The sequence below is a fragment of the Bos taurus genome, chromosome 1, assembly GCF_002263795.3.
Source record: "Bos taurus isolate L1 Dominette 01449 registration number 42190680 breed Hereford chromosome 1, ARS-UCD2.0, whole genome shotgun sequence".
Classification (NCBI taxonomy): Eukaryota; Metazoa; Chordata; class Mammalia; order Artiodactyla; family Bovidae; genus Bos; species Bos taurus.
In genome coordinates this window covers 58,095,427-58,120,446 of record NC_037328.1, presented here as the reverse complement: position 1 = coordinate 58,120,446, position 25,020 = coordinate 58,095,427, and the positions used below count along the sequence as shown (strand labels likewise).

Below are 25,020 nucleotides of genomic sequence, written 5' to 3'. Positions count from 1 at the left end.
GAAAGTAAAACTTAAGTGCGTACCCTTCTAGTTCTCAGTTTAAATTATATCCACTGTCAAGTATTTAGTAGATGTCCAGCTTTGAGTTTTCTGTTGGAGTAGATCCTAATAAACCAATTATAAAGTAACAGGTTCTGAATACTTGTAACAATTTATATGAAAATCTCCCTTTTAATACTTGAGTGACCTTTTGTTTTTTATAGGTTCACCCCAATAAAACTTATTTCACAGTAGCAGAAAAAGGAGTTTTCCCAAAGATAATCATTTATGAATATCCTTCAATGAGGCCCTATAGAATTCTTCAAGGTGAGTCTTAGAATCTTTAAATATCTCATGTTTAAGGTGAACAGAATTCTCAAGATGACCTCACATTACTGTAGCAGTCAGGGTCTGCCAGAGAAACAGAACCGGTCTGCGAGAGAAGAGAGATTTATTTGAAGGAATTGGCTTATATAATTGGGGGCTGGCAGATCTGAAGTTTGTAGGGCACACTCACAGCGTGGAAATTCTTGGGCAGGAATTGATTCTATGTCTTCAGGCAGAAGTTCTTCCTTGGGGAAACCCCAGTTCTGCTTCTACATGCTTTCAGCTGATGGGATGAGGCCCACTCGGGTTATTAAGGATGATCCCCTTTTTGGTTCTTAGGATTTTCATCTCTTTGCTGACATTACTCTTCTGCTCTTCATGTTGGCTACTTTATCCATTAGAGCTCTTAGCATATTAATTATAGTTGTTTTAAATTCTCAATCTGATAATTCCAGGATCTATGCCATGTCTGGTTGTGATGAATGCTTTATCTCTTCAAGTTGTCTTTTTTTTTTTTTGCTTTTTGGTATATGCCTTGACATTTTTTCTGAATAGCGAGACACGATGTGTTGGGTAAAAAGAACTGTGGTAAACAGGCGTTTGGTAACCTGATGGTAGGTTGCGGGGGAAGGAAAGAATTCTTTAGTCCTATGATTAGGTCTCTTTTTTTTGGTGAGCCTATGCCTCTGAACTCTGAACTTCACAAACATTTCTCAGCATTTTCTCCCAGCTTAGGTGGGAGAGGATGGCTAGAGTGGGCTGGGTTGGATATTTCCTTCTGCAGGGCAGTTAGGCTGCTGATAAACCCCAGCTGTTCAGGCTCTGGTTAATTAGTTAATGAGTTTCCCCTGAGGGCAGACCTTATTAAGACCAGAGGACTCTGGGGTATTTCAAAATGGCTCCTTTCTCCCTCCCTCTGTTGGAAGCCTCTGGAGATTTTTAGTTTAGGAATCTAGTCAAGCTCCTGGAGATAAATCTCACAACATTGTTGGGACCACCTTGTGACTGGTTCCCCTGGAGTTTTTAATTCCCAGACTTGTCCACAATGAGCTTCCTGCAATCAGAGTTCAGGTTTTATTGCCAGGCAGTGGTTCCTCAAGCTGTTTTGGCTGTTTCTGCTTGGAAGTCTCTGCTGTGGTGACTTGAGTATCTCTTATATTTTCCTGTCGGTTTCTCCGTTCTCACGTTCTCAGGGGCAGGGCTTTGCCCCCGTTTCTTCCCTCTCTTACAGATTCAAGAAGAACTGTTGATTTTTTCATCTTTTCAGCTTTTTACTTGTTGTTAGGATGGAATGGTAACTTCTTAGCTCCTCACATGCATAACCAGAAACCGAGAGTCATCATTTTTATTTTGTGAAAAATTCAGTGGCAGATTTTAAATTGACTTCTCTCTGCTGTCTAACATGTTTTTGTTAGACATGCTCTCTAACATGTCTTCCCTGCTTCATAAAATAGAACATATTCTCAATGCATCTTTCTCAGGCAAAATGTGATTAAGACTTCTTCACGCTTACCCTTTCCCTCCATATCATGTAATACATTCTCCAGCCAGAGGTGATGAATGGTTTTGAAATTGTTTCTTTATGGGATTCTTGACATTATTCCACTAATGCACGTCACGACGGGTGTTCTCTCTTGCCTTTTTATTTTGGAAATAATACAGTTTTGAAAATGAAATGTTGTCTCTGTTATTAGACTCCCATTCATCTCCTCATCCTTTCAGATGGAACTGATCTGGCCTATGCGTACGTGGACTTTAACTTCGATGGTACCCTGCTGGCTTCTGTCGGTGGCAGCCCTGATCACACCCTGACCATCTGGAACTGGAAAGAAGAGAAGCCTCTACTGAGGACAAAAGCTTTCTCCCAGGAAGTTTTTAAGGTTACTTTCAATCCTGAAGATGACGAGCAGCTCACTACCTCGGGATCAGGCCACATCAAGTAGGTTGCGCACATGATACAGATGCTGGTCGTTTATCGTTAGGATCTTTTCTAAGAGGTTTGATCAGCTGGAGACAACTTTTGCTGATGTTAACATTAGGATACTTTTTAAATGTGTTATGTTGAAAACTAACTATACTGCAACTTTTCTAGTTGGTTATGGAGATTTTATTACTGAAAACAGCATAGATAAAAGAAGGGCTTTGAATTTAGCCTGCTGCCTTCTTATAGGCTTCACTTCCTGAGAGAGTTTGTGTAATGTCTTACTAACATTGGTGTGCTGTGTCCAAGTTCATACTGTGCTTTCAGATCCACTGTTCAGTGTGTTGAAGTGATTCTGTATGATGGACAAGTCATTTTGATGTCTCTGAACTCGGTCTTCACTTGTGAAATGAGAGTTATAACAGAGAGTTATATTCTTGACACCTGACTCTTAATACTAAATGGTAGCAGAGCCTATTCCTGGTCTCTGATATCTGGGTATTTTCACTGTATCACACACTGTTCTTTGTTCAGGATGGAATGATTTTTTGCCTTTTATTTAACAACCTTCTGGCACTACTCTCAAGCTGCCCATAACTTGCTTCCAGTGTCTCTTTATGAGAAATAATCTATCCTAAATTCTTTTTATTCCAACTTAAAACTGGTCTTTTTAAAATATAGAATAATTGAACAGGTTTTTGAATCTTGAGAAGTCTCAGCTAGCTCTCTGCTAACTATAGGTTGAAAATTTTTAACTTTCCTATTGCTTACTAAAGTGTATATTTTCTATGTACTATATCTTTGGAGACAGAGAGACTTTAAAGGATTTCATGTGTGATGTGTTATAAAAAGAAATGCAGAGGAAATGGAAATATATGGTCAAGGACCTACCACAGCCTCTGAGAAGGATGTTGATTGTTGAGGCTCTTGGCTTCATATTATTAACTTGTTAATACTGTCCATTATCTATTTTACATCCAGTTGGTAGGTCAGATTCTTTTTTCAACATAACTTTCTTCATTCTGACTATTCACTTGTTTAGGTTATAAACAAGAAGATATTAGTAACTTAATATTTATTGATTTTGTATACTAGACACTCTTCTAAGAGTTTTTTTCCAACAATTTCATAAGGTTGGTGCAAATAATATTCTCATTTTACACATAAGAGAATGAAGATACAATGTGATAAAGAAAATTACTCAAAGTTACACAGCAAGTAAATTAGAATTTTTGGAAAATATTTACATCTTCTAAAGCGGTACTATGTAGTAGAACTTTCTTCCAGGGTGGGAGTGTCCTGTGCTGGTCAGTCTAGAGACACTGGCCACATGCAGCTACTGAATTCTTGAAACTGGTTGGTCTGAATAAAACACTAATTTTTAAATTTTATTTAATATTAACTACTTTAAATCTAAATAAAAATAGTCAAACGTATGGCTATTGCATAGGACAACACAACTCTGAAATGTAAGATTGACAAAGGCAGGAAATTTTTTCTTTCTGGACTATTTTGCTTGATGCCGAATTCATGTTGCCTAGAGCTTTGCCTGACAGGTGGTTGATGCTTAAAACAAATGAACTGAATGAATAGATAAATGAACTAATATGTGGCTTTTAAATATGTAAATGGTTGACATTAAAGTTAAAGTAAGATTTCTTTTAAGTACATTTAATCTCTCATTGTTTGCAGGTTCTGGGAAATGGCTCTAACATTCACTGGCCTCAAACTTCAGGGTTCACTGGGTCGATTTGGCAAAACAGCCACTACTGATATAGAAGGTTACATGGAGCTCCCGGATGGGAAGGTGAGTACAGCTGTTACTCTACAATAATGAAATTAATGAAATGAAGTGATGTACATGCATGAAAGCATGCTATACAGTCTAAAAAGCATTGCCAATATTGTCAATAACAGATACTATAATTGTAAATATAATGAGCATTTAATTTTGCCTTTTCAGATTATCAGTTTTAATTCTGTGAAACTAGTCCACATGTACATATCATTTTGTCTTTACAAATATTATATGTACATAGGAAGTATGCCGGCATTTTCATGTATTAATGTAGTGACATACTTGTCACTTTTAATTTTAATTATGTCATGGAGTTGCAATGTCTATAGTGTTTCTCTCCCGCCTGTCTTCTTTGCCATGATGCTTCAAGAGGATTTACTGGGTCAAAGGTTTACTGGGTCTTACAGCTTTTGTTTTTATTACCAGATTATTGCAGGGTGTCAGACATGACTGAGTGACTATCACTCACTCACTAACTATTTCTCAGGAAGATTGAGACACTTTATAGTGATATCTGCAACACTGCAATTTTTTTAAAAAAAAAGCTTTTAATTTTGTTTTAGTTAGTCGATTAACATGTTGTGATAGTTTCAGGTGAACAGTGAAGGAACTCAGCCATACATATACATGTATCCACTCTCCCCCAAACTACCCTTCTATCTAGGCTGCCATGTAACATTGAGCAGAATTCCATGTGCTATACAGAATTCCAACAAAGTAGGCTGTTGTTGGTTATCCATTTTAAAAATATCAGTGCAACGTTGCAATTTTAACCTATTATTTTAGTCGTTTCTTCTTATAAAACTTATAGACATGTTGCCTGTAGGATAAATTTTCCATTAATATTGTATTTGGCTTTCTAGTGGGTTGAGTTGTGGGCTTCCCAGATGGTTCTAGTGGTAAAGAATCCACCTGCTAATGCAGGAGACATAAGAGACGTGGGTTATATAGTATTTGTGATCATCTCAAGTATAAGAAAGCGCCAATATACAAATACTACTCTGAGAAACCAAATGGTCTAGTCATTGCCTAGTGGAAAATTATCAACTTGAAATAATGATGTATGGGAGGAAATAAAAAGCCTTGGATGCTGGCTAAATCATTAGTTATATATCTAAACCTATAAGATGATGATAAATCATTCTAGCTTCAAATTCTGCTAAGAATTAGGCTAAGATAAAGACCATTAAAAACTTGGTTTGAGATATATCTTGAAAAGGCTCAGTAGAGTTTGTGTAGATGTAGGGGAGAAAAGAAGTCATTTTAAATGAGAGCCACAAAAGGAAATAGTTAAAGTTAAGAGTAAATATTGGAAAAGGAAATGGAAACCCACTCCAGTATTCATGCCTGGAAAGTCCCATGGACCGAGGAGCTTGGTGGGCTATAGTCCATGGGGTCAAAAAGAGTAGGACACGACTGAGTGACTTCACTATTACATATTTACCGGATTAATTTGGAGCACTCATCTTGGAAAGGAGTGGGAAGTTAGATTGAAAAGTGTGGTGGGCTCCTAAGGTACAAGGACTTGGTCAGGCAGAACTATTAAGCAATGGAAGAGCAGAGATACAAGTGGAAAAAGTTATTTATAAGCTTGACCACAAAATGCCAAGCAAGTTAGGAAAATGGAGTCATGGAGATGAGCTCAGAGGAAGATACTGCTTTTATCCAAGAAGAGATGATGAGAGTCTGGACTCTCCTCAGGACAAATGGAAAAGGAAAGCTAGACATGAGTGACATTTCAGAAAGGAGTGAGTTGATAGACTTCAGTGACTTTGGGTGGCTTTAGTTACTGGACAGAAAAAAAGCAAGTCTAAAGAAAAACAAGTGGGCTGAGGCTCGACAGATAGAATAGATAATAGGCAGGCTGGAGAAATAAAAAAAGACTGAGTAAGGTCGTAAGTGACTCTCAGTGAGAGGGCCATGGGGCTGCCAAGTCCTCGAGCAGGCAGGAAAGAATTAGATCAGAGTTCCCCAAAGGACATTTCATGCAGTATTCTTTTACACAGAAGCTCTCTGATAATAAGACTTTCCTGGTCAAATTCCTTTGTACCTAAAACTTTCTTACAGTGATTCCCAGTGAACACTTCTGTATTAAAGCTTCCAAGCGGTTCTAGAGAAAAGAAACTGGTTGACTTTGTTTATCCTAGCATATGTCTACTGAGGCAGCGTTAGTTGAGTGCCTGGTTAAGAACCCTGACTCCTGGGTAATTTGGGGCAAGGTAATTAATATGCTTCCGTTTTTATTTTTTATTTTTTTTTACTTTGTAAGATGGGGGATAACAATAGGACTTCTACTGGCCCTGTGGTTTCTTTGTGCCAATGAGAAAAACTGTGCCCAACCTGTACAACTGCACATGGTATCCTCAGTAAATGTACCTAGTTCATATGGTTTTTAGGATTAAAGAATAACATGTGTTAAGTGCTCAAGCAGTGCTTGGCATGGAGTCAATATTCAATTAGTATTACTTACTATGTAATAGTAGTTCAGTTATCTTAAGAGTTGGTGTTTGGTGCTACATATTTTGGGATGTGCTGGATTAAATGCATTAATGTGAGGTGGTTCCAGATCATTGTCCTTGTTTGAAATTGGTTATTGTTCTGCTATAATTTGCAGTAATGGCCTCACAATTTATCAAACATCTTATATAACAGTTGATTATTATCACTCTCATCTATCAAGAACTTTAAACATATCTCTAAATTTTGACCCAGCAGTTCCACTCCTGGGTTGTGTCCTTAAGAGATATACAAAGAAATCTGCAGATGTGTTTGAAAATTTAACCACCAACATACTGCCTGACATCATTATGTAAAACTACAAATTGTGATAAGTGGTTGTTTCTGGGGTAGTGAATTTTCATTGCTGTGTTTTCGTGTTTTAAAAATAGAAAAATTTATTTTCATAACCAGGAAAAATCTTTAAACATTTCTCATTAGCTATTTGAGGCAAATATATATGTTTTTCTGTCTCAAGTACATTCTTTCCTTTCCTCACACCTGCCAGGTGCTCTCAGGGTCAGAATGGGGCAACATGCTGCTTTGGGAAGGAGGCCACATCAAAGTGGAGTTGAGTCGAGCTGCAGGCAAGCCTTGTCACCAGGGTCCCATTAACCAGATAATGCTGGACGAGGGCGAAGTCATTACCATTGGGTCAGATGGATGTGTTAGGGTAAGTTTTCTCTAAACTTGAACAGTGGCACCTGCATCAAAGTCTTGTAGATGACCCTATGGGTTTTATCAAATTTTTATTTCTCACAAAGGTCACTTGAAGAAGGGCCAACTCATTTTAAGTAATGCTTCTCTTGTGGTAGATTTATAGTTGCTAATTCATGTCTGACTCTTTGTCACCCTCTTGGACTGTAGCATGCCAGGCTCCTCTGTCCTCCACTATTGCCTGGAGTTTGCTCAAACTCATGTCCATCGAGAAGGTGATGCTGTCTAACCATCTCATCCTCGCCACCCTCTTCTCCTTTGGCCTTCAATCTTTTTCCAGTATCAGGGTGTTTTCCAATGAGTTGGCTCTTCGTGTCAGGTAGCCAAAGTATTATAGCTTCAGCATCAGTCCTTCCAGTGAAGATTCAGGGTTGATTTTCTTTAGGACTGACTGGTTTGATCTCCTTGCAATCCAAGGGACTCTCAAGAGTCTTCTCCAGCACCACAGTTCGAAAGCATCAATTCTTTGGTGCTCAGCCTTCTTTATGATCCAACTGTCTATGTAACTTCTAGTCAACATTCATTAATATCTTGCCACTGAAATTTTCTGAGGGGACCTTTTGTTATTTTGATTCTGTTGTTGAAATAGTCGCTTCGGAAAATGAATTAGCACAATGTTAACAGCAGACTCCAATGTCCTTCCAAAATGCCTATTATAAATGGGTCACTTTCTAGGGACAACAAGGCCAAACATTTATTTATTTATTTATACTGACTTTACCAGTTAGGAATACACAGGTGAGCTGATGGGGTTTGCCAATGGATGCTCCCCTTCCGCCACCCCCTATACTAATGAACGTGCTTGTCCTCACCCGTGGACACCGTCCTGCCCACAGGACTAATCAGGGACACTGCTCCTGCATCTCGGTCTTTCTGGCTGTTGTCACACCTCTTCTCCCATCCCCAGGTGTAGTTACCCTGCTGTTGCTGGCCAGCCTGCAGGCTTCTGGTTTACTTTGCGGTCCCCTCAGTATGCGTTTCTTCTTGGGCCTTTCATAAGAAAATATTCTTAAGGTAGTATTCTCGGGACATTCTTTAGGAAGTGGTATTATCAGGAGTAAGACCATTTTTTTTTTCCAACTATCTGGTTACTCTGACACTTACTGAGCTTACTTATGGCTCAGACAATATATTACAGCCATGTCTTCCACAGTTTGTCCTCTTACCGTTGCCTCTTTGAACCCTGTTAAGTTTAATTTTGTTCTGTTATGCTCATTTCTCTGATAATCTTTTATGTCCTTTATTATGTTACACAATACATTCACTATCCTCCAAAGCATATGTCACCCCCAAATACATCAAGATACCAAGTGGAGGAAAACTTCGAGAGAAGTTGGATACTTCACAGAGGATTCCTTCATGGCCATCACTAATTTCTAAGCTTACTTCCCCTTTGCAAAGCTCACTCTCATCTCGTCAGTCTTTTATATTGTAAATCTCTACCTCTCTCCCTTTAGGAAAAACCCACTCCAACTCCCAGGAGTTAGTCTGACCCTAGGATCTGGGACTCTCCTCCACGAGGGTACTCAATGGAACAACACCAGTCCTTCCCAAGTCTGAGTTGCTGAGTCTAGGATGATGTAGCAGGATGTGTCTGTAGAACCATCCAGCCTGGGCTTTGGCATTTCCCAGAGGAAGTCCCTCCGAGTCTCTCTACCACATTAAAAACTGCTCCCTCCTTCTTCCCCAGTGTTCTCTTGGTCGTCTATCCTAAGAACAACAGTTGTTACCTGAATAATATAGTCTAAATCCATGGTAAGGAAGAGAAACATTATCTCATGAAGACATTACCTACATCTTTTTTTTTTTCCCCCTGCTTAATGAAGATTGTTCTTGAATCATCAGCAAAAAGATCTATGTCTCCTTTCTAGGGTCCCACGGGTCTAATATAATACAAGGCTTGTCATAATGTTTCAGTGAATGACCGAACCATTTATTCCTTACAGCCATGTTATATGCAGAAAGACCTAATAGAAACTTTGAAATAAAGTTTACTTTGGGCAAACTAGAATTCTTATTCAGAATGGACTTTTTCTCTCTAATCTCCATAAATAAGAGGAAATTATGATAATTCACTATTTCTCAGAGTAAAATCTCAGAGGTTAGGTTTTGTCTGGTGTTTTAATTATATCTACTCATCATTAATTTTCATGAAATAAGAAATGACTTGAAAAAATAGGGGTCTTTCCTGGCATAGAAAATATATCCATTCTGACTTAGAAAATACATATTCAGAAACTGCTAATTCATTAAGGTATTTTCTTATTTTTTAAGATATGGGATTTTGAGACTATAGACACTGCTGATGTTATAGATGAGACTGGATTACTAGAGATTGAGCCCATTAATGAACTTCAAGTAGATAAAAATGTCAAACTCTTCTCTATGATAAAAATGAATGAAGTTGGAAATAACTTTTGGTTGGCTCAGGTAAGATACACCGTTTTCTCTTTGCTCTTTAAAGTTATCTGGACATAAAATTAACATAGTATTATAGTTTACTGTCACTGTAAATCCACAGAACTATCAAGACTGCTATTGCTAGTATAATGAAGAGTTCCCTGAATTCTGATATTTAGAAGTGAAGTGAAGTGAAAGTCACTCAGTTGTGTCCAACTCTTTGCAACCCCATGGGCTATACAGTCCATGGAATCCTCCAGGCCAGAATACTGGAGGGGATAGCCTTTCCCTTCTCCAGGGGATCTTCCCAACCAAGGTGTTAAACCCAGGTCTTCCGCATTGCAGGTGGATTCTTTACCAGCTGACCCATAAGCGAAACCCAACAATACTGGAGTGGGTAGCCTATCCCTTCTCCAGTGGATCTTCCCAAGCCAGGAATCGAACTGGGTTTTCCTGCACTGCAGGTGGATTCTTTACCAACTGAGCTATCAGGGAAGCCTAATATTTAATTGACCTATATTTTATACACAGAAAACCAATTAGCATTTTTACTATGTTAAACTGACTACAAGGTTTATGAGATTGCTTTATTATGTGGTTGCTATTATTAAATTTCGATCACACTTTAAAATATATGTAAGTATTGGTATTGTTGGTCCTTGAAATCATAAAAAGAAAATCCTTTAATTTGATAAAATTTCAAAATGGTGAACAATATATTATTGAGTATTTAATTTTTTAGGATTCCAATGGAGCCATATGGAAGCTTGACCTTAGCTTTTCAAACATTGTAAGTTGCCTGTTTTTATCATTTGTTTCAAACTCTCATAGTAAAATAGTCATTATTCTTCTTTAAAAGATACTTATCTTTCTCCATATTTGTTGTTCCCATCAAAAACTTGCTCAACATATCCAAAGAATTTATATTGTGTCTTTCTCTCGTTATGATTTTACATAAAAATATGAAAAAGATTCTATCTCATTAAAAAATTTACAGGAAAAGTGGCAATGACCATGGCTAACGTTTTATGGTGCTTTATAGTTTTCATAAACATTTGACATTTTACCGTATATTATCTCAAATAATCTTCTCAACTGCTCAGTTTTGTAGAGAGGCAGTTGCCATCATCTCATTTTACTGATGAAGAAATAGAAACCGGCATTTGAAGTTACTTGTACCAAATCACACAGCTATCAAGTGTAAAGCCAGTATTCTCTTTCTCCTAATTCTGAACTTCAGCGTTCTTGCTGTCTTATAATGCCTTTTCTTATTTCTATTCAGATGAAGTCATTCATGATACAGAGTTCTATTTGCATTTCTTTAAACTTGGCTTTAATTCTATGTTAACCTGACTTTGGACTCTAATAGAATCTCTCTGTTATCAGACCCAAGATCCAGAATGCCTGTTCTCCTTCCATTCTGGAGCCATTGAAGCTTTGGCTGTCTCTCCTGTCACTTATCTCATGGCCACTACCGGCTTGGACTGTAAGTAAGAACTCATATCCGGCCTTTTGTGTTTTATTTTCAGTACATTTTAAAATGTGTTTGATTAAGGCATTTGAGAATTTTTCCAAAAGGGAAGCCTCCTGATACTAATGAGGTAAGTTTTTGCAGAGGGGAAGGGCCCAGAATATAGCAGCCTTGGTTATTGTGAGATATAAAAGATACATCAATAAATTACTCATGAAAATACCATTCATCTTGGTATTCTCCACAGTAGTGCTTTTCCTTCTCTTTCCATGTCCTTCCTTTCTTCTTGACTTACAGTAAATCTATGTGGACTGTGAAAGGGGAAACTGACTCACTAGTCAATCAGTAGTTGTTTTCTTCAGTACAGTTGTCTCATTATCTGTGGTGGTGGTGGGGTTGGTTCCAGGATTCCACTGATACCAAAATCCATAGATGTTCAAGTCCCTTTTATAAAATGGCATAGCATGTATTCATGTTTATAAATTACCTGATTGAGGGTATACATGTAAAATTTTAACTAATGTAAAGAAAGACTACGTCAGTTGATTTTTCTATGACATTTCTTGTTATAGTGCTTAGATATAAATGAACCATGGTAATTAGAGCTGTTACATATACATATATACTACATATATAACTTGTTTCTTTAAAATTGTCTTTCTATAGGCTCTATTAGATTCTATGACTTTGCTGGCAAAATTCCTTTGCTTCAGATGAAATTCAAGCAAGGAGGTACTGCCCTTGCTTGGGTACCACGGCTGGTAAGCTTATTATAATGAATTTTACTAAAAATCTATTTGTAAATATGATATATCAGTGCTATTTCTTAGAAATATAGATATTTTCTGAATCTGGATTTTAGAGCAGAATAAAAATTCGAACTTAGTTTGTCCGTTCAGAATATGATAGAAATCATATCATGACTTTGTTATTGTGTTTTTAATGAAAAGTCTATTCTTATGCCACTTAAAGTTTAGAAATAGTTTTGTGTTAAAAAGTAATTACCTGATAGAACTTTGTGTATCTATCTTCTGTTTAACTCTGGTTCATTCTATGTACTTCTAGAATGTCTACAATGTGCTGGGCCTATTTCTAGATTCTGGGAATATAGCAGTGAACAAAAAGACAAAAATACTTGCCAGCATGAACCTTTACCCCGATAGGAGAATGTTACACCCCCATGGGAGATGGTGGGAAGGACAGACAATGAACAAAATAAGTAAATTTATGTGATATGTTAAATAATGGGAAAAAATTAGAGCTTTGTTCTAGTTGTCTGTGGCTGTGTAGTAAACCACTCCAAATGTAGTGGCATAAAAAAAGCAATCATTTTTTTGCTTACTCCGCTTTGGGAATTCAGACAGGTGACACCAGGGATGGTTTATCTCTTCTTCACAGTATCCTGGCTTCAGTTGGGGAGATTTGAATGGCTGGGGCTGGGAGTCATCTAAAGGCTTCTTTGTCCCAAGTCTGGCACCTGGGTGGAAGGCTGGGTTAAGCTGTGATGCTAATAGGAGTGCTTACCTGAAGCTCATGCCACACAGAGAGGTCATTATCACAGCATGGTGGCCTCAGGGCAGTCAAACTTCTTCATGGTAGCTCAGGGCTCCAAGATCTTATGTTCCGACAAAGAAGGCAGAAGCTGCTATCATTTCATGACCTGGCCTTAGGAGTCACATATGATCACATGTACTATACTCAGTTAGGGGGTGAAACAGCCATAAGCACCACACAGATTCACAGAGAGAGGAAGTTCAACTATCTTTCTACGGGAGGTATGTCGATGAATTTGCAGCCATGTTTTTATAAAACATCATGGGAATATTTGGGGAATGGTTAATCCTTTGAGTTGAAATCAAATAGAAAATGTTCCAGGCCCAAAGTAGATGTAGAGGTGGCTGGAATGGAGGGGACTTTCATGATGGGATCAAGATCAGAAGGAGAACTCAGGGCAGGAAATAGAAGCAGAACAATGATGAGGCTAGATTAAGTAGGAACCATGGAGCATTGTGGAAAAAGGAAGAGAGTTCCAGAAAAACATCTATTTCTGCTTTATTGACTATGCCAAAGCCTTTGACTGTGTGGACCACAATAAACTATGGAAAATTCTTCAAGAGATGGGAATACCAGATCACCTGACCTGCCTCTTGAGAAATCTGTATGCAGGTCAGGAAGCAACAGTTAGAACTGGACATCGAACAACAGACTGGTTCCAAATAGGAAAAGGAGTACATCAAGGCTGTATATTGTCACCCTGCTTATTTAACTTATATGCAGAGTACATCACGAGAAACGCTGGGGTGGAAGAAGTACAAGCTGGAATCAAGACTGCCAGGAGAAATATCAATAACCTCAGATATGCAGATGACACCACCCTTATGGCAGAAAGTGAAGAGGAACTAAAAAGCCTCTTGATGAAAGTGAAAGTGGAGAGTGAAAAAGTTGGCTTAAAGCTCAACATTCAGAAAATGAAGATCATGGCATCTGGTTCCATCACTTCATGGGAAATAGATGGGGAAACAGTGGAAACAGTGTCAGACTTTATTTTTCTGGGCTCCAAAATCACTGCAGATGGTGATTGCAGCCATGAAATTAAAAGACACTTACTCCTTGGAAGGAAAGTTATGACCAACCTAGACAGCATATTCAAAAGCAGAGATACTACTTTGCTAACAAAGGTCCATCTAGTCAAGGCTATGGTTTTTCCGGTGGTCATGTATGGATGTGAAAGTTGGACTGTGAAGAAAGCTTAGTGCCGAAGAACTGAAGCTTTTGAACTGTGGTGTTGGAGAAGACTCTTGAGAGTCCCTTGGACTGCAAGGAGATCCAACCAGTCCATTCTAAAGGAGATCAGTCCTGGGTGTTCATTGGAAGGACTGATGCTAAAGCTGAAACTCCACCTCATGCGAAGAGTTGACTCATTGGAAAAGACTGATGCAGGGAGGGATTGGGGGCAGGAGGAGAAGGGGACGACAGAGGATGAGATGGCTGGATGGCATCACTGACTCGATGGACATGAGTTTGAGTGAACTCCGAGAGTTGGTGATGGACAGGGAGGCCTGGCGTGCTGCAATTCATGGGGTCGCAAAGAGTCGGACACGACTGAGTGACTGAACTGAACTGATGGAGTATTTAGATTACCAAACCTGGATCATTCTTTATCTAATCTATTTACACTCTTATCTGAAGTCTTTAAAATACAGCTTACCAAATTGAATCATTTTTTTCAGAGGTTTGTGGAATGTTCATAGAGCATTTAATTTTTAGCCTTAAATCCAAGTAATGATTTATAGATATTATGCTAGAATTTCCCCTTCTCCATACCCTCTTACCTTTCTGGAAAGCTGCATATCATTCTTCACAATTTAAGTATTAAGTGAAGTCACTCAGTCATGTCCAACTATTTGTGACCCCATGGACTTTAGCCTACCGGGCTCCTCCATCCATGGGATTTTCCAGGCAAGAATACTGGAATGGGTTGCCATTTCCTTCTCCAGGGGAACTTCCCAACCCAGGGATTGAACCCGGGTCTCCCGCATTGTAGGCAGACGCTTTACCGTCTGAGCCACAAGGGAAGCCCAAGTCAAATATCATCACCTCTTCCCAGCCGTCCACGAACCCATCTTGAAGGGTACTCCTTCCTTCATGATCTAGGACTGTGTTTAAGGACTGTGTATATACCTCTTTTGTAGCACTTAATCACAGAGTACTAAGATGACTTGCTTCATTGTCTGTCTTTCTCACCAGGCTGTGTTCTTCATGGCAATACCATATCTTATTCTTCTTTGTGTTAATACTTCCAGTGCCTGTACACTTACTGGTACATATAGGCACTTAGTAGATTTGAATAAGCAACATTCATTCGGAATTGAATGTAGTTCTTATTCCCAAGACTTTCATAATTGCATGGCCTAAGGGATGATCACTCCATTCTAAAGAATACCAGGGCTCTTGCCCTTCTCCTAAATGCCTTCCAAGACAGCAGATTTAGTACATACAGACACTGCTAGATTTATATCTCCAGCCAAGACTTTTCTTCTAAGCTGCAGACTATTTGTCGTCTTCATTTTGAGATCTCCAGGGGACCTCAAACTCAACATGTCCAAGATTAAGTTCATGGTCTTCTACTGGTTCCCAGTCCCCCTCCCCCCCACTTCAAAATAATAAATGCAACAACAGCCCACACACTCACATACCTGGCTCTCTTCCAGGATCTCCTGTCTCAGTAAATATGTCATTCTTGACACCTCCCTCTGCCTCATTCCCCATATCTAGTCACCACCAAATACGACCATTATACCCATCTCTAAAATGTGTCCAGGTCTCTCAGCTCCACTACACCACCTCAGACCACATGACATTAATCAGTCTCCAGGAGTAAAACAGCCATCATTTTAAAAGTCTCCCTACACAAAAATAAACTCAAAATTAATTAAAGATCTAAATGTAAGACCAGAAACTCCTAGAGGAAAACATAGGCAAACACTCTCTGACATAAATCACAGCAGGATCCTCTATGACCCACCTCCCAGAGTAATGGAAATAAAAGCAAAAATAAACAAATGGAACCTAATTAAACTTAAAAGCTTTTGCACAACGAAGGAAACTATAAGCAGGGTGAAAAGACAGCTTTTAGAATGGAAGAAAATAATAGCAAATGAAGCAACTGACAAAGAATTAATCTCCAAAATATACAAGCAGCTCAATACCAGAAAAATAAATGATCCAATCAAAAAATGGACCAGAGAACTAAATAGACAGTTCTCCAAAGAAGACATACAGATGGCTAACAAACACATGAAAAGATGTTCAACATCACTCATTATCAGAGAAATGCAAATCAAAACCACAGTGAGGCTCTATCTCACACTGGTCAGAATGGCTGCTATCAAAAAGTCTACAAACAATAAATGCTGGAGAGGGTGTGGAGAAAAGGGAACCCTCTTACACTATTAGTGGGAATACAAACTAGTACAGCCACTATGGAGAACAGTGTGGAAATTCCTTAAACTGGAAATAGAACTGCCATATGACCCAGCAATCCCACTGCTGGACATACACACCAAGGAAACCAGAATTGAAAGAGACACGTGTACCCCAATGTCCATTACAGCACTGTTTACAATAGCCAGGGCATGGAAGCAACCTAGATGTCCATCGGCAGACGAATGGGTAAGAAAGCTGTGGTACATTTACACAATAGAATATTACTCAGCCATTAAAAAGAATACATTTGAATCAGTTTTAATGAGGTGGATGAAACTGGAGCCTATTATACAGAGTGAAGTAAGTCAGAAAGAAAAACACCAAATACAGTGTATTAAATACAGCATATATATGGAATTTAGAAAGATGGTAACGACAACCCTATGTGCAAGACAGCAAGAGACACAGATATAAAGAACAGAATTTTGGATTCTGTGGGAGAAGGTGAGGGTGGGATGATTTGAGAAAATAGCACTAAAACATGTATATTATCACATGTGAAATAGATCACCAGTCCAAGTTCGATGCATGAGACAGGGCACTCAAAGCTGGTGCACCGGGACAACCCTGATAGATGGAGGTAGGAGGGGGGTTCAGGATGGGGGATACATGTATACCCTTGGCTGATTCATGTCAATGTATGGCAAAAATTGCCAAAATATTGTAATTAGCTTCCAATTAAAATAAAATTAATTAAAAAAATAGTCTTCCTAAAGTTTCCCATGCATCCTGTCTCGGCCACCTCAGATCCATTCCCTGCATTATACCTAGGATGACTTTCCTGAAATAGTAGATATGATCATGTCACCTCCCCACTCTACATCCCCAAACTAAAAACTGTTTGACTCCTTAGCTCTCTGGGATGAAAGCTGTCCTTAATGTGACATATAAGCCATTTTGTGACCTAATGCTTGTGGAAGCACTGTTCCCTCACTCAGTCTGTTCTAGTCAAACTGACTCTTTCCTCTTACATTATTTCCTGCCACATGACCTGTGCACAAGCAATATCCTCTCCCAGAGGTATTTTTATGCTTCATTAACTCCTGGGCATCCCTCTGTTCTCAGCTTCACTGTATCTTCCTTAAGGAAGCTCGGAGTCTAGGTCAGCTTTCTTTGCTATACATTCTCACAGACTGTTTCTTTCCTTTAACACTTATTTAAGTTTATAATTCCACATTCCTTTGTGTGGTTGATTAATGAAGCTCCAATACTGTGGCCACCTGATGTGAAGAGCTGACTCATTGGAAAAGACCCTGACGCTGGGGAAGATTGAAGGCAAAAGGAGAAGGGGATGGCAGAGGATGAAATGGTTAGATAATATCACCAATTCAATGGACATGGATTTGAGCAAACTTCAGGAGATAGTGGAGGACAGAGGAGCCTGGTGTGCTACAATCCATGGGGTCACAAAGAGTAGGACATGACTTAGTGACTGAACAACAACAATATGTTCTCCCACTCAACCATTAATTTGTGAAAATGGGTTGAGACTGTCTATGCTTACTCTTGGGTTGCTGCTGACGGGTCTCTGGCACATAGTAGATAGATTGTCCTTGTTTACCTGTCTCATGGTCGGCAGTGATAATGGACTGTCCTGGAGGAGATGGAGTTTACCATAGAGAAGTATAAGGAATTATCAATGGGCCCTTATTTTCATTCATTATTTAGTTAAATTACTGAAGTCTAAATAAAATACAGAAAATTCTCCAGGCAAGAGTACTGAAGTGGGTTGCCATTTCCTTCTCCAGGGGATCTGCCTGACCCAGGGATCAAACCCTGGTCTCCTGCATTGCAGGCAGATTCTTTACCAACTGAGCTACTAGGGAAGCCTAATTATTTAGTTAAATTACTTAAGTCTAAATAAAATACAGAAATATCTGTAATTTGCTCAGTCATGTCTGACTCTTTGTGATCCTATGGACTATAGCTCGCCAGGCTCCTCTGTTCATGGCATTTTCCAGGCAAGAAACTGGAGTGGTTGCCATTTCCTTCTCCAGGGGATCTTCCTGACCCAGGGATTGAACCAGGGTCTCCTTCATTGCAGGCAGATTCTTTACCATCTGAACTACCAGGAAAGCCCATAATGCAGTGTAGCTCTCTTAATTAACTAATTTTGGAAACCTTGCATTTCTTTTTTGTCCAAGATAAGCTATGGTGGAGCACAGATTACTGCAGGATTTGAAGATGGCGTTGTTCGAATTCTTGAACTTTATGATCCAAAAGGGCTCACGGTTTTTGTGGGACGGAAGAAAGTTTCGGAGGCAGATATTCGTTTGAAACAGGTTTTCAAACCTCATACTGCTGCTATCACTGCTTTAGCTTATGATCGTGATGGAGAAGTTCTGGCCACAGGGGTAAGGAGTAGATTTCCTTTTGTTTCCTATTGAATTTTTGTGGTTAACCTTGCCTTATTAGTCATCCTACTTAATGATGCCTTCTTTCCTTATATTTCTTTCCAAGAACGTATATCTATTTCTGGTTTTCTTTGTATTCACATTCTTTCAGTATAGTCTGTGCCTCACTATAAAATATTAAAAATATTCTTACAAATTGAGTTGTAATGCTTATTTTAAATGAATAGAAATTCTCAACTGGGAATAATGCAGCATGTTTTATGTATGGTCAGTGTTTTAAATGAAGAGAATAACCATGTAAATTCATTATGCATAAATAGGTGAGCATATGCATTGTGGAATTTTTTGTGAATTAATTTATACATAGGTATGGTGATCATTTTATTTTATTTTTTTTTCTTTTCTTTTTTTCATTTTATTTTTAAAAACACAAGAAAACATGTGACAGGTTTGTCAAACATTCTCACAGGGAAAATGAAGCAAATATTTGAAATAAGAATGTTCCCAGAATAATCTAGGATATATGATCATTATAGATATAAGTATGCAGTGGGTATAATATAGCTGTTAAATATTTCTTTGTACTCTCTGGAATAGATTTCCATAATAATATATATTTGGATATCTCTCTTTTTCTTAGAGTAAAGATAAAACTGTCTTCTTTTTCGAAGTGGAAAGGGACTATAAGCCTATTGGTTATATTACTACTCCTGGACCTGTTTGCCAGCTAACATGGTCTTCAAGCTCTCATGTAAGTAGTTATTGTCTTCATGTTTAAATCTCAATTACTACATAGTGAAGTGATCTGGTAGAAAATAGTGGGTAGAATTACTAGCTCCGCTCTTGGGTCCTGCAGCAAGGGGCCAAGGAAGCTATTCAGCTTGACTAGTGAAACATCACTCGGGAGCTCCAAGCCACCACCCTCCATACTCCCACTACCTCCTCTCTCTTCTGTAATCTAATCAGTCTGTTATATCAGACTTTGCTTCAACAACAGAGACTTTATCATGAAACACAACACGTCAGAATGTGTTGACTTGGATCTGGCAGTCCTTCTGACATTAAGTTCATTTCTAAGGTCTGAATGTATTTGTCCTCATCTTTATCGCTTTCCTGCTCCTCTCTCTGAATTTCACCTCCATTTTCTTTTCTAACTTCCATTGCCTGTTTCCTAATGACAATGGTGATTCAGTATTAATTACTAATCTTATTAAATGCCTCTAATGTCCCTAATTTTGAGCATAGGATAATTCAATCACCTGAATATTGATTGTCTAAGCCAGGTACTGTACTAGGGTCCTAGCATAATAATAATACCAATGAACTATATAGAAGTGCTATCAGAATTTTGGGGATAACATCTGTAACCTATTTTAAATAGTTATATTGTTCTGTGATAGAATTATTTAAGGTTTCACAAGGGAGTGGGTGACTAAAATATCAGTATCAGTGGTTTAGATAGTATGTACTATGAATATGGGGCTTTTCTGGTGGCTTAACAGTAAAGAATCTGCCTTCAATTCAGGAGCCCCAGGGAGACACAGGTTCAATTCCTCGGTCAGAAAGAGCCCCTGGAGAAGGGCATGGCAACCCACTCCAGTGTTCTTGCTTGGAGAATCCCATGGATAGAGGAGCCTGGCAGGCTACAGACCATGGGGTTGCAGAGTCGGACACGACTGGAGCGACTTAACAGGCACGTATGCACTATGAATATAGAGCAGGGGAATATCAAGAAAGGGGGAAGTTAACATGTTATGTTACATTATTCTATATTAATCTTAAGGAATTGGCAGAATGTGAGTCAGAGAGGAGGTGAGTGCAAGTGGTGTAGGTGAAGAGAATGAGAGCTGCAGAAGATGCTCTGTTAAAGCATGAGCCGTTATATCACAACATATTTGTGCATCCGTCAGTCATTTCTCTCGACATCAAAGTTACAAAAAAAAGCAGCCCAACATTTTTCAGGAGTCAGGAACGATGGGTGGGAAAGGAGTGGGTTTGACTCTATAAAGGGACAGCTTGAAGGAGATCTTTTTGGTGGTGGAGTAGTTTGTATTTTGCTTGCTATGGATGATTACTTGAATCTGCACATGTGATAAAATGACATGGAACTATACACACTGCTGCTGCTGCTGCTAAGTCACTTCAGTCATGTCCAATTCTGTGTGACCCCATGGACTGCAGCCTACCAGGCTCCTCCACCCATGGGATTTTCCAGGCAAGAGTACTGGAGTGGGGTGCCATTGCCTTCTCCATAAGACTCTTAAGTTACTCCTATATCTGGCTTAAATGTCATGATTCTTTCTATCAATAAAGTGTAGTTAACACTCTTCCAATGACTTGAGCTCCTTTCTCTTTTTTTCATACATTTCTGGCAAAAACCCATCCCTGACTGTCCCCAGTTGATCTATATTTGCCTACAGTGATTATCAAGGGCAGTTAGAGATAGTCATGCAACAGGAAAGATTAGCTTCTTCATGATTTAGTGACTCAAATGGCCTCAACACAATTCATAGTAGGGCTTAGTGATTCTATGATGTTGTTCTTATCAACTCTCTTTCACCCACAATCATCATTTAAAAACTCCTCCTCTCCTCAAAGCTTCAAGCCTCCAACTTGCTCACTCACTCTCATTCTCAGCATCACTTACTTCACAGAACAAGTAGGAGACCTCTGCCAGGAACTCGTTTACCTTCCCACTACCAAATGTAAAATCCTATTACTTCTGCAGGTACCTGTTTCTCCCCCCTCTATTTTTTTTCTTACAGTAGAGGAGCTATGTGTCTTCCTGCTTGAGGCCAATTCTCCCTTGTGACCTTGGGAATCTGCTCCCACTGTTTTCAACATTTCACACTGTTTTCTCTTTTCTGTCATATAAAATTAACCCCACCTGTTTAATGAATTACTTCCATTAATATTGAAATATATTCAAGCCCTCTTACTTATTGAGAAAAAATGCCTAGTCCTCATGTTCTCGTCTAGCCACTGCCCCATCGTTCTCCTTCCATTTTTCTCCTGGGGGTTGGTTATTCCCATGAACTGCATTTCCTTACATCCTACTTCTTCCTTCACATGCTCTCACAAGTTTGTTGTCTCATAATCCCACCAGGTTAACACTTCCAGAGATACCAGTGTATCCATTTAACAATTTTAGTTCTTATCTTTCTTGCTCTCTTAGCCTCAGTTGACCTTGTTGATCTTCATTTCCTCTTTGAAATACCATCTCCCTTTGACTTTTTGGGACATTATGCTCTCCTAGTTTCTTCTCCCATGTCTTGTCATTCTCAGCCTTCTTTGTTCAGGCATTAAGTGTTGCTTCCCGAGGCTCTGTCCCAATCTGTCTTCTCACTTCTGTTCTCTTGACCTTAGTGATACCACCAAGGCCATGGCTTTCTTAAAAGCCCGTATGTGCCACAGGATATTTGCACATGGTGTATTCTTTACATAGCATATTCCCTCAAGCCCTCCCCCAAGTCATTATGGAAATAATCTACTCATCCTTCACATCGAGACTTAGGTACCACCTTCTCAGGAAACCTTTTACAACCTCCTTGTGGTACCTCTATAACACTAGTTGCAGTTTTTTTTTTTTTTTTTTTGCAGTTCTAATTTACATTTGTTTATATGATTTGTTAAATGACAAGCTTTCCCATTGGAGGTAAGCTCCATAATGGCAGAGACAGTTCCTATTTTTATTATAATTTTACCTCTAGCACTTTATAAAATTCTGAGTACATAGTAGGTACGTAATAAAGAAGTATAGAATAAAATAACTGAATGAATAAACATTTTGAATAATGCACCTATGGAGTATCAAGATGGGAATTTCCCACATGTGGTTTAAATACATGATTTGGAAACTCAGAAGAGAGGTCTGGACTAGAGAGATGAATTCAGAGTCTAATTGCTTGTGAGTGGTAATGAAGCCATGATGGCTACAAGATTTCTCAGGGAATGTTTATGGAGAGGCAGAAAAAGAGGGGAGAGAACAAGAATCTTGGGACATTCACATTAAATGCATTCAAGCAGAGAATGATTCATCAAAGGAGGCAGAGGTTGTATATGCTGTCCACATACTGCAGATTTTCCTTGGAAGTCCTAATTTTAATATTCTGCCCTTTCAGCTGACATATTTTACAACCCAATTTTTGGCTCAGAAAAGAGGTCATCTATAAAACAAATATAAATCTTATTTTAACACTTGGTTTATTAATTAATAATGATATAACTGTATTAATGTGTATAGTGGTTGATAAGATTGACTTAGTTCCTCACTGTGGTTATTGCTGGTAATAGTATCTTTTTTAAATGGCTAGTATACATAGCAATTATAGTTTTTATAATTTTAAAATTATAGTTTAAAATATTTTTGAACTATGTTTCTAAAAGCTTGCCTAAATGTAAATGATATGTTTAATCTTTTTTTTTAGCCTGAAAGTACTTTACTGATTATTTGTGAGAATGGCTATGTTCTTGAAGCTCCGTTTCCAGCTATAAAGGAGGAAGAGGAGGACCATGATGTAGTTTCCTATGAAATCAAAGACATGTGTTTAAAATATTTCCATTTCACAAGTGTCAAATCTAAGATTCTGGTATGAAATATCCTTGAAGCATTGTCTTCTAATTATTTTCTTTCTTATGATATAAAACAGCCTGTGTTAAGTGCTAGGAAAATATGAAGAAGAAGATACAAACTTTTACTTTAAGGAGCTTATCTTGTAGAAAGCAGCTAACTGTATTAGAAGGAGGTAATGAATAGATACTAAAATCACAGTGCAAAGAAAAGAATTTTAGGGGCATGCAGAGGAAAGAATATATGGTTGTGATGGCAAGATGAGAGGAGATCAAGGATGACTTCATTGAGCAGACATTTAGTATTTAATGAAAGGGAAGGATTTTGAGAGGTTAAAAATGGGAAAGCAATAAAAGCTGGGAGAACATCCTGAGGGAAGGCAGAATTGCAAGAGTTTTGTTGTTTTCAAGAAATGAAGACTGGGCCACGAAACAAAGGGATGCAATTTGTGGAGGAGTTTGACAGGAGTCTGTGACCACCACAGAGGACCGTTTAAATTTTAGCCAAGATGTTTTATTTCTCAGGCCACTGGAATAAATTGTGACAGGTTTTTTTTAAATTTAATTTTTAATTGCAGGATAATTACAATATTGTGATGGTTTCTCCCATACATCAGCTATAGGTATACATATGCCCCTCCCTCTAGTACCTCCCTCCCACCTCTCTCCCCACCCCACCTCTCTAGGTTGTCACAGAGCATGGGCACTGGCTATCTATTTTACATAAAGGACCGACCAAGGATACCAAGGGAACATTTCACACAAAGATGGGCTCTATAAAGGACAGAAATGGTATGGACCTGACAAGCAGAAGATATTAAGAAGAGGTGGCAAGAATATACAGAAGAACTGTACAAAAAAATCTTCATGACCAAGATAATCACGACGGTGTGATCACTCACCTAGAGCCAGACATCCTGGGATGTGAAGTCAAGTGGGCCTTAGAAAGCATCACTATGAACAAAGCTAGAGAAGGTAATGGAATTCCAGTTGAGCTATTTCAAATCCTAAAAGATGATGCTATCAAAGAGCTGCACTCAATATGTCAGCAAATTTGGAAAAGTCAGCAGTGGCCACAGACTGGAAAAGGTCAGTTTTCATTCCAATCACAAAGAAAGGCAATGTCAAATAATGCTCAAACTACTGCACAATTGCACTCATCTCACACACTGGTAAAGTAATGCTCAAAATTCTCCGAGCCAGGCTTCAGCAATACTTGAACCGTGAACTTCCAGATGTTCAAGCTGGTTTTAGAAAAGTCAGAGGAGCCAGAGATCAAATTGCCAATATCCGCTGGATCACTGAAAAAGCAAGAGAGTTCCAGAAAAACATCTGTTTCTGCTTTATTGACTATGCCAAAGTCTTTAACTGTGTATCACAATAAACTGTGGAAAATTCTGAGAGATGGGAATACCAGACCACCTGACCTGCCACTTGAGAAATCTGTATGCAGGTCAGGAAGCAACAGTTAGAACTGGATGTGGAACAATAGACTGGTTCCAAATAGGAAAAGGAGTACGTCAAGGCTGTATGCTGTCACCCTGCTTATTTAACTTATATGCAGAGAACATCATGAGAAACGCTGGGCTGGAGGAAGCACAAGCTGGAATCAAGATTGCTGGGAGAAATATCAATAACCTCAGATATGCAGATGACACCACCCTTATGGCAGAAAGTGAAGAAGAACTAAAGAGCCTCTTGGTGAAAGTGAAAGAGGAGAATGAAAAAGTTGGCTTAAAGCTCAACATTCAGAAAACTAAGATCATGGCATCTGGTCCCATCACTTCATGGCAAATAGATGGGAAACAGTGGAAACAGTGTCAGACTTTATTTTTCTGGGCTCCAAAATCACTGCAGATAGTGACTTGCAGCCATGAAATTAAAAGATGCTTACTCCTTGGAAGGAAAGTTATGACCAACCTAGATGGCATATTAAAAAGCAGAGACATTACTTTGCCAACAAAGGTCAATCTAATCAAGGGTATGGTTTTTCCAGTGGTCA

At 38.7% G+C, this 25,020-nt stretch overlaps 1 protein-coding gene across 3 annotated transcripts in view; it reads left to right on the top strand.

The window, feature by feature from the left end:
- Nucleotides 1-25,020, top strand: part of CFAP44 (cilia and flagella associated protein 44) — a 119,438-nt gene that overhangs the window by 21,184 nt on the left and 73,234 nt on the right. For all 3 annotated transcript variants that reach the window (XM_002684775.6, XM_059887897.1, XM_059887895.1), the window contains 11 exons: nucleotides 204-306; nucleotides 2,029-2,245; nucleotides 3,920-4,034; nucleotides 7,030-7,194; nucleotides 9,513-9,668; nucleotides 10,381-10,428; nucleotides 11,025-11,124; nucleotides 11,776-11,870; nucleotides 18,240-18,449; nucleotides 19,090-19,200; nucleotides 22,877-23,038. In XM_002684775.6, coding sequence (XP_002684821.2) covers nucleotides 204-306; nucleotides 2,029-2,245; nucleotides 3,920-4,034; nucleotides 7,030-7,194; nucleotides 9,513-9,668; nucleotides 10,381-10,428; nucleotides 11,025-11,124; nucleotides 11,776-11,870; nucleotides 18,240-18,449; nucleotides 19,090-19,200; nucleotides 22,877-23,038 — 1,482 coding nt within the window. The remainder of the gene's footprint in view (nucleotides 1-203; nucleotides 307-2,028; nucleotides 2,246-3,919; nucleotides 4,035-7,029; nucleotides 7,195-9,512; nucleotides 9,669-10,380; nucleotides 10,429-11,024; nucleotides 11,125-11,775; nucleotides 11,871-18,239; nucleotides 18,450-19,089; nucleotides 19,201-22,876; nucleotides 23,039-25,020) is intronic.